General features: G+C 32.3%; 1 protein-coding gene across 1 annotated transcript in view; it reads right to left on the bottom strand.

The window, feature by feature from the left end:
• LOC107655539 (protein kinase C-binding protein NELL2) overlaps positions 1-11,003 on the bottom strand; it is a 52,270-nt gene that overhangs the window by 17,941 nt on the left and 23,326 nt on the right. Inside the window, exons 13-14 of the mRNA XM_016443058.1 lie at positions 9,544-9,669; positions 3,524-3,646 (exon numbers count right to left, since the gene is read on the bottom strand). Of these exons, the coding sequence (XP_016298544.1) occupies positions 3,524-3,646; positions 9,544-9,669 (249 nt within the window). The remainder of the gene's footprint in view (positions 1-3,523; positions 3,647-9,543; positions 9,670-11,003) is intronic.

The following is an 11,003-nucleotide window of genomic DNA, read 5'->3' as shown; positions in this document are numbered from 1 at the left end:
GTGTGTGTGTGTGTGTGTGTGTGTGTGTGTGAGAGAGAGAGAGACAGGGTCACATCACAGTGGAGTCAGCTGTCTTAACCGTGGCTTGTGTACTGCAAACACATACCAGCTTCATCACTGTTTCTGTCACGTGACTCTGTTCCCCTTTCGGGCTTGAACTGATGGTAAAACTAATGACATTATTTACTGTCTTTACATTTATTTTGAAAGATGAAGCTCGCGAATATGGTAAGGGGCGTTACATTTCCGACGAGTGCTTGCGGTGTTCGGCCAATGACAATGCACTGGGTCAGCTGGCCAATCAGAGCAGACTGCGCTTGTCGGAAGGAGGGACTTTGTAGAAAACGAAGCGTTTGAGAGAGGCGGGGCATAGAGGACCTACAATAATGTACAGTATTTGAAAAATAATGCGTTTTTTGAACATTAAAGCATGTCAACATATTCTGTTACACCAAATACACAAAATAATGATCTTTAAAAAAGCATCATATGACCCCTTTAAACTGCAATGACACTTGGTTCACTTGTGTATATGTGGGGTTTCATGAATAAAAGCTGCACTGATGACAGAATGTAGCACATATTTAAGGATAAGCTGCATTGGATAATGTATCACATGCTTGAAAGTTGACCACTGATTTTTGCTGATTGATTGATAGATAGATAGATAGATAAACAAACAAACAAACAAATAAATAAATAAACAAACAAACAAATATTTTTTGGGGTCTTTTTCTGATTTTATTGTCTTATTTCTCTGTCATTTTTTGTCTTTGTCTGTATTTTTGTTAATTTAGTTCATTAACAACATAAAACAACCAACAAATAAGTAAGTAAATCAAATATTCAAAAACATGAAGCTCATTGTCATTACAATAAAAAAAAAAAACAGTACAACCAGACTGAAGAATATTAGTTTTGTCATAATTTCACCATTCTACCCACAAAATAATAAATATTAACAACAAGCAAACATTATTCATATTCATATTACGTTACAACTAAATATTACATTGTATATTATTAATAAGCACATAACAATTATTAATATTTATGATAATTAATTATAATAATTAATATAAATAGTCATTAATCATTTATATTAATATTTAACTTAAATTTGAGGTTTAAATTGTTATCGAAAAATCATAGAATTTCACTAGCATAGCAACTACTGAAAATATTTTAATATTGAACTTTTATTATCATTTGAATTTTTATATCCATCACTATTATATTACATTATTATATTTTTATTTTTATATTATTTATATTAATATTAACTTACATTAAATTATATTAATATTAAAATATATTAAAAAATAAAAAGTTAATCATATTTAACTTTTACTATAATTCAGATTAATCATTTTACTATAATTCCCACTATTATAAAAAATAGTTATACCAAGTAATTATATTTTTCTTTTTTAAATAATTTATAAATAAATTTGTTACATTTAATTATTAATTTGTTGTTATTGTGAATAAGTAACATTTTCAATACTGAATATTTTGATAATAATCTGTATTCTAATTATAATAAAATAAATAACATTAATTAGTTTATATTCTGTATTGTAACACAGAGCTATATTCTTCTGTTATGCAAACAGCAAAATGTAGAGAATAATCTTAGCAAGACTTAAGTGAATAAGTTTAGCAGTACTTTATATTATCCTTAGACATTAATCATCAAATTTATAGCAAACATACATATCCACAGTGTCATGAAATATGGCACAGTCCACAGAGAGACATCTTTGAACATGTTCACATTCTTGGAAATAATCTGAGATAAGTATCTCACTCGCCTGGAAAATATCAAAAATAAATCACCTCATGGCTTCTGCAGCTCCTGCAGCACTACATTTCTACTCCATCACTATAATATGAAAACACTTGAGGGGCAACATCACATTATGAGAATATGTTGCTCACTTTTCTCCACTCCCAATTTCTTGCCCTGGCATCTGCTGAAAGGTTACAGGAAATGTCCTTCCACTGCAGGATTACACCATAGCAATAAAAACTGCTCTCTGCAAACCAGAGGCTGAGCTAATGCATGTGTGCAGTATAGCCGTGTACACTGTAAAACAAAGATTTTCCATCAATAAAACAAAGATTATTAGAGTATGCTTCACAAGAAAATTCTATTCCAGCCTTTTTACTTCAAAATTTCAAGTTTATTTGTTACTTGCCATTTCTTTGTAATTAATTGTGAAATTTACTAGCAATTGAGTGAAAAAGTGAAAAACCACACCAATTTTTTTTTATATACTGTAATTGCACCATTTGCAGCATGCATCCGTATGTGGGAGTGAATGGTCAAGCACACTTCTCGGTCAAAATGTTGGTCTTCGCAAGAAAATGTAACATTCTGGATCATGCATTAGGTCATGCAGCGCAAATGCTGATTATTGTTTTATTTGCTTGTAATGGGGGGGGGGTGTTTACTTAATTGAGAAATAACATTTACATTTCTTTTAAGTGTTAATTTATTTACATAAATTAATTTATTGGCATTAATTCCAAAAAATGTATATTAATTTAGAAATGTATTTATTAATATACTAATTTGAATACCTAAAATACTGTTTGCTTAATTTGTATCTTTGTTCTGTTTCTTTTATTTGCTTCTAATTGTTTTCTTTATTATGAACTGTTTACCTGAATAACTACTTGACAAATTATTTAATACATATTTGTTCATATTTATTAAATATAAAATATTTATTAATAAATAAATAAATATTTATGCAAATTGAGAATTCATAAAGCAATATCTTTGTTCTGTTATTTTTTATTTTATTATTACGCATTTTATCTATTCATTTATTTTTTGGCTTATAATTTGTGTAATTGTTCTTTGTTTTTATTACTGTTTTTATTACTGTTTTTTTTTATCCAATTGAGAAATACTTTGTATGCCTTTTGTTCTTCTGTGACACATAAGATATTTTGAGAAATATCTGTTTTTGTCCATACAATGGAAGCCAATGGTTACCAAAGCTGTTTGTTAAAAAACAATATTATTCAATATTCTGTGTTCCACACAAGAAAGTAAGTCATTTGGATTTGAAAAAAAAAAAGACATGAGGATGAGTACATCATGAAAAAAATCTTCAGTACACTTTAGTATATAGGGACCAATTCTCACTATTAACTAGTTGCTTATTAGCATGCCTATTATTAACATATTGGCTGTTTAAAAGCACATATTCTGCATGACCATATTCTACATCCCTAATCAACCCAATACCTAAACTTAACAAACTACCTTACTGACTATTAATAAGCAGCAAATTAGGAGTTTATTGAGGCAAAAGTCATATATGGTTTGTTAATAGCGAGAATTGGACCTTAAAATAAAGTGTGACCCAATTTTCTTTTTTAATCTTACAAAAACATCCATATTATTATTTACACTGACATTACATTTTTAATAGAAAATCCCAAATTTTTACTGTAATTTTGGTACCAAGACTAGTGTGTAATGTAGAGTTCATTTGTTTGTGCTTACCTCTGCAGACGGTTCCGTTACCGACGTACCCTGGTTTACAGGAGCAACTGTGTCCGCCAACCATATTGAAGCAAAGAGCGTTTTCGTCACAGGTATTCAGTCCATGCACACACTCATCGTGCTCTGAAAACACAAGAGGAGTGTGCATCAGTGTGTGTTTGCACACTTTCCTCAAACTTTTTTGCACATTCGGCACTTTCCATCTTCCTTGCTGCTGTTTCTCTCGGAGGGCATGCAATTCCATCTCAAAGATGAAAAACAGGCAGGAGGAAAGAGAAAGAGACAGAAAGAAAGAAAGAAAGAAAGAAAGAAATAATAAAACACGGAAAGGAGTAGGAGTCAGATGCGCATGAGCACGGTGCTTTGGGAATAACTGACACTACTGTACAAAAATAATATGCCACAGTCTTTGTTGAAGGTTGTCTGCACTTTTGAGATGCTGTCAAAGAATTTTTTGCACTTAGACGTTCTCTATATGGGAAGCAAAGTCTCAAAAAACTGTAAAAGGGCTATAGTTTATGATGTTCAGATAAATAAATAATAAACATAAACAAATTCAGGATTCTTTGATTAAATAATTCAAAAGAACAGCATGTATTTGAAGTAGAAACATTTTGTAATATTAAAATTTCTTTACTGTGAATTTTGATCAGTGTAATACATCCGTATTTAATAAAGATATTAATAAATGTCTTTTTTTTTTAATTACTTATTCCAAAATTCTGAATGGTACTGCTTTCTGAAAATATTAAGCACAACTGTTTTCAATATTGATAATAATTAATAAATGTTTTTTTGAGCACCAAATCAACATATTAGAATGATTTCGGAAGGATCATGTGACACTAATGGATGGAGTAATGATTTATTTATTTGGTCACACTTTATTTTAAGGTTCAATTCTTGCTATTAACAAACCATTCACTATGATTTGTGCCTCAACAAACTCCTAATTTGCTGCTTATTAATAGTTCGTAAGGTAGTTGTTAAGTTTAGGTATTGGGTAGGATTAGGTATGTGGAATATGGTTATGCAGAATATGTGCTTTATAAGTAATAAACTGCCAATATGTTAATAATAGGCATGCTAATAAGCAACTATAGTGAAAATTGGTCCCTATACTGAGGTGTTAACTCTTATTTATTTTTTTATTTAATTGAACATAATAAACTATACATTTTCAGTTTTTTTTAGCCTTTGCCTTTTTATTTTCCTCCGACTTTCACTTAAAAATCAAGGTTTATTTATGTATTATTTTGTCACTAGCACTCTAACTAACTTTAATTTTTAATAGTCATTTTCTATTTTCTCGTAAATTACTAAATGAAATAACCAAATTATTGGATTGAAACATATGATTTATAATAAAGACAGCAAACCAGTCCATATATTGTTTCACAATGTTACAGTCTTACAATGACCTCCAGATGACCCCATACTAGAAGAAATGAAATGTCAAAGAAAGGTCCTCCGCTGCAGAGCCTCTGTCATTAATATTTCTCTTTGGGGAAAAATGTTCCCACAGCAGCCAGGATTTAAGGAGAATCGAACAGACACTCACAGAGAATAGTGAAGTTACTGTGATGTTGGTGAAACTTCAGTGAAATATAAATATATCATACAGACCAATCAAAAGAGAGAGAGATCTGTCTAAAACAAAACAAAACTAAAAATCTAACCTTATGTTTGTTATTAGGGATGCACAATATATGCTGATATCAGTTATCGGCCGATATTAGAGATTTTTTTTTTTTTTCGGTATTGGCCAATGTATATGTTGGTCTATATTATATATTTTAACTGTGCATGTGCAACTTCCCTATTTAATATTAAACTCACTTAATATAAAAAAAAACACCAATAACTGCAATGCAATTTTTAGCTAATCTAAGACTGAATATTCATTTTTCATGTACATTATAATGCTGTGATGCCTAAATTCAAGTGTAGCGTTTAAAATGATTGATTTTTAATGTATTTTTTTTTATCTCATGTGAAGATCAAAAAAAAAAAAAAGATGAAATCAAAGCCAATAAACAATCTGGTCCAATATCAGCTCCATTGGCTCCCTTGACGCAAGCTCTGTTTACCCCAATCAGTGATATTACAGTCATGCCAAGCAGCGTTTGACTGAGATGAATCCCTCACAGTGGACGTGTTTGTATGGTCTGATTTCTCATCTGCATTGACTCATCTGCCCATGACAGCTAAAGCGACACCAATTATCCTGCTAATTACTCATATTAACAAAGCTTTTCGCTCCTTGTCTCACACATATTCATTTACCTTCTATCTTCCAGATGGGCAGATCTATCAGTTTCCACCAGGTGAAAAATGTTTTCTCTACTTCTCAGTCATGTACTCACATAAGCAATGCAAGCAACAACAGACTCATATTGTGCTTCTATAAAATATATGAGAATTTCCTCCTTCTCTACTGATTTGTTTCTCCAAATCCCAGTGTTTACACCTGTCTGGTGTCTTTTTCTTAAATGTGTCACTTGCCATCTCCTCAAACCCATCCTCCAGTGAAGCGAAACTGCCTAATCAACTTTAGTCATAAATCTTACAACACACATCTTCAAATCACTCTCATTAAAATGTCATTAAATCATCTCATTAAAACGCACTTTAACTGATGAATGATACTGATTAGATGTGTGTTTTTATGCTGCGGTTCCTCATCTATGATCACCTCAGGATTCATTTGCAGCTGAATTAAGGAACCTTCACCAGTGCAGTGCAGATCACATATTCAGTCTGAATGCTTTAACAGGGTGTCAAAAATCATATTCGTTCTTACCGACAGAAATGCTATTTCTCAAGCATGCAACAAAATCATGTTTGGAATAGATGATTCTTTGTGTTTGTGCATGAAAGGGATAGTTCATTCAAAAATGAAAATCATTTACTCATCCTCATGTCTTTTGAAATGTGTATGACTTCTTTATTCTATGGAACACAAAAGAAGATGTTCAGCAGAATGTTCAAGCTGCTCTTTTCCACAATGTAAGTGAATGGTGACCATGGTTGCGGAAAATCTTTAAAATGTGATGCATATCGATCACCACTCTCATTAAAATGTCATTAAATCATCTCATTAAAACGCACTTTAACTGATGAATGATACTGATTAGATGTGTGTTTTTATGCTGCGGTTCCTCATCTATGATCACCTCAGGATTCATTTGCAGCTGAATTAAGGAACCTTCACCAGTGCAGTGCAGATCACATATTCAGTCTGAATGCTTTAACAGGGTGTCAAAAATCATATTCGTTCTTACCGACAGAAATGCTATTTCTCAAGCATGCAACAAAATCATGTTTGGAATAGATGATTCTTTGTGTTTGTGCATGAAAGGGATAGTTCATTCAAAAATGAAAATCATTTACTCATCCTCATGTCTTTTGAAATGTGTATGACTTCTTTATTCTATGGAACACAAAAGAAGATATTCAGCAGAATGTTCAAGCTGCTCTTTTCCACAATGTAAGTGAATGGTGACCATGGTTGCGGAAAATCTTTCAAATGTGATGCATATCGATCACTTGTAGAACAGCATGAAGATTCTTCAAAACACCTCCTTTGGAGGAGCAAAAAAAGTCACAGAACTAAGACATGAGTGCAAGTAAATGATGACAATTTCCATTTTGAGATGAACTATTCCTTGAAAAATAGAAACCCTATGAAGTGAAATCTCTCTGATCTTTGAAGGAACATTTATATGGACAGCTCTCGTCATTTTAGGCTTAACATCTGCTGACTGCTCAAGGGGAAATAATGAAATATTCTGTGAGAGACACAGAAAGAAATGAGAACTAGAAACCCCATAATGTCCGTTATTAATGTCATATATTCTTTTTCTATATTCTTTGCTTGACAACAAACACTAACTAATGACTAGCACTGTTTATGTAACTGACAAAACCTATTTGTAATTGGATGTAATTAGTAAATATCAGTGAGCTGATCATGAAGGCAAGACAGAGTTTTAATGAACAGATATGGAAACAGTTAAACAGCACAATTAAAATAATTACAGTAATTCCAATAACGTCTGATGTTTTAAATTAAAATATGATCGGCTGATTAAAAGTGCTCTCATTTTAAATCAGGTAACGTCTATTGCAGCTTCATATGAAATGAATTCCAGTTTCGACTGATGTGACTGCAGCCTGCAGATTATCTCATAATAATCCCACAGGCAAAATACGCAATATTTTTCTCTATGTGACTGCACACATGAATAATTGAAAATAATAATGTTTTGCCATCAGAAAGCCAGCCTTGGTAATTACAGAAGCAGATACACAGCTTTGAGCCAATCAACAACAGATGCAAAGCTTTCAACCAATCATCAATGGGGAACAGATCCAGAGGGAAGAACGAGAGATTAAACACACAGAATTAAACTGATAACTGCTGCAAGTAATAGTTTCATTAAAATGATATAAAAGCAGCATGGTGTGCATTTAAAGAATAGAACATCTCTTACCTGTACATTTTAAGAAAAAGACACATACTTGGAGAATTGATTTTAAAAATTACAAACAAAATCTGATTCTGAACCATTTCTGGGATTCTAGAATAGAATTTCAGCCATTTATGGATCAGTTTCTAAAATAATTCTCTAGATATGCAAATGCAACCATAGAATAATTTATTCCATACCTCTACATAAGGTTGGGGCTCAATGCTGTTCAATTTATATATGTTTTTTCATCAACCACTGAGCATAACCATATTACCAGGTCATTAGAAGTTTGCTTTCATACATCAGTCCAGCCCTTTCCATTAGAAAACAACATGCAGCATTGCAGACTACTTGAAAAATAATGACAATAAATAATAACAATGCAGCTGGCCTTGAGCACACATGGCTTTCTAAGATGATCAGCAGAAAAAAAAAACCTTGAATAGTTTCCAAAATAAAAGCTAAATTGCTGTTGCCCATGATTGCACCTTGCAGCCCAGGTGCAGTTTTTTGTGCTTTTGTGTATTTATTGAGACAGAAACCTTCCTGGCCTCTTCGTTGTAATTAATTCACTTTTAAAGTAGGTCACAGAAGGACTAAGGCTCATTTATCGTGTAGCTGTTCCCTTGCATCGTGTTTTGCTTTCTTATCCTGCACTCCTGAAGAGATTTAATTGCTTTTTTAAGTTAAAGATCAGGAGCACGTACCATCTGTACTTTCCATCACTGAAAAATTTAGCATATGCTGTCTTTCTTTTTTCCCCCCAATTTGCTTTCTCAAATTGCTCTCTCCCTCTGTTTAATTGTTAATTGAAAATCTTTATTGTCCACACATGTGGAAATTCATCCTCGGCCTCACAGTAACAAAATACAAATAATAAAAACAGCAAAAATTAAACAAAACACTACAGAGAAACCAGTGGCTCCTAGGTTTACTTTTATGTTTCAAATAAAAGTATATTAGAATGTAATTGTAATAATATTTTACAATATTACTGTTTTTACTGTGTTTTTCATCAAATAAACACAGCCTTGATGTGCTTAAGAGACAAAAAATAAATCATAATTATTCCAACATTTGGGAATATTAAATATTAAAATATTATAAAATGTACTAAAATATTAAATATAGTAGATGCATCCATAATAAAATATTAATTAACATATAACATTATTAAAATAATGTAATTTATTTCTATTATGTATTATTTTTAAATTCTATCTACATATTAACAAATGTGAATCATATTTAATGAGTGAAAAATAAAACGATAAAATTAGCTTTTTTGAGGGGAAAATATCTGATAATAGAAAATATGCCAAATGTAGCATATTAGATTAATTTATGGGGTCTTTAAACATATTTTAATGGCTTGGAGCTACTGTACGTATGATCTAATTATAAACACTCCAGACACATCAAGCCATGGTGCTCATCTGAGAGATTCAGGTTTGAATCCAGCCTGCATTATGCCCCATTCCCCTTCTCTCCACCCTAATAATTCCCTGGCAAAAAAAAGCTTATTTTAATGACTTCTTCACTCACCTGTGCAAGAGTAATCATCAATCCGGACATAGCCGGTGTTGCAGACACACATAAAGGAGCCGGGTGTGTTCATACACATCGTGTTCTCTCTGCAGTAGTGTTTCCCCTCCGCACACTCATCGATATCTGCAACCACAGCAGAACAGAAGACACACTCTGTACTATGACCCGAACTCAACACGGTTTTCAAAACATTTGGGAAGAAGCAGTGCCAAAAACCACCATTCACACTGCAGCTGTGATCAATTAGCAGCATTTGTCAAAGGTGCAGGAAGATCCAGTCATTACATCATAAGCGTTCTGTTGTACGAAGAACATTACTGTTCACACTGCTGCAGGAAACTGTTAAGATTGTAAAATAGCAGGAACATCAACACCATGTTTGAATGTTTTGATGAATACTTATGCACAACATTTTTTTTATTATGACGGAAAATGTATTATCATGGAAAAAAAAAATGTAAACTTTTTGTAAATCTACCTGAAACTTTAGCAGCCTTGATAACAGGAAGAATACAAATACATCTATAATAAAGAGAAAGAGGTTTGAATATCTTTTGAAAATAATGTACAGTACTGTATATGTGACTCAATTCAGTCCTTAAACTGCATTAACAAATCACAGAGCACTTCTAGACCTTTCACTTTCTGTGCCTTTCCTCCTCCTCCTTCACTTTCGCAGCCTCCAGCTTTTTCTCTTACACTTTTCATAGATACACACTTGTCCTTCGGTCCACCCACACTCTCCTCCTCAAGAACACTTTATATAATCTTCCTCACATTTCTTTTCTCTGTTAAATCTCCAAAGCACAAACTCATGCTCTTAATCAGCATTTTGTCTTATTTCCAACAAAAATATAATTGTAATATCCTTAGAAGATATATTTGGTAAAGAAACAAAAGTTGCTTGATATTACAACTTGTTTTAAAAAATATATATATATATATTTTGAGGTTCATCTTTATTACCCCATTAGCAAATGTAGGCATAAAACTGATTTTTGTGAGGAAACAGATTTTGTAAGGTTCAGGCTTAAAGTAAAAGTCCATCCATCCATCTTGTCCTATCTAGGGACAAAATAAAACAAAACCAACCTGTCCTATCTAGGGTCAGCAAAACAACAAAACAAAACAGAACAAAACAAAAAATCCAATCAAACAACCTGTCCTATCATGGGTGGACAAAACAAAACAGAAAACAAAACAAAAAAATCCAACCAACCAACCTGTCCTATCATGGGTGGACAAAACAAAACAAAACAAAAAATCCAGCCAACCAACCTGTCCTATCATGGGTGGACAAAACAAAACAGAAAACAAAACAAAAAAATCCAACCAACCAACCTGTCCTATCATGGGTGGACAAAACAAAACAAAACAAAAAATCCAGCCAACCAACCTGTCCTATCATGGGTGGACAACACAAAACAAAACAAAACAAAAAACAAAACAAAACAAAA

The sequence above is a fragment of the Sinocyclocheilus anshuiensis genome, unplaced genomic scaffold (assembly GCF_001515605.1).
Source record: "Sinocyclocheilus anshuiensis isolate Anshui unplaced genomic scaffold, SAMN03320099.WGS_v1.1 scaffold916, whole genome shotgun sequence".
NCBI classification, from domain to species: Eukaryota; Metazoa; Chordata; class Actinopteri; order Cypriniformes; family Cyprinidae; genus Sinocyclocheilus; species Sinocyclocheilus anshuiensis.
The sequence above is the reverse complement of the archived record's forward strand: the minus strand, read 5'-3'. Positions and strand labels throughout refer to the sequence as shown.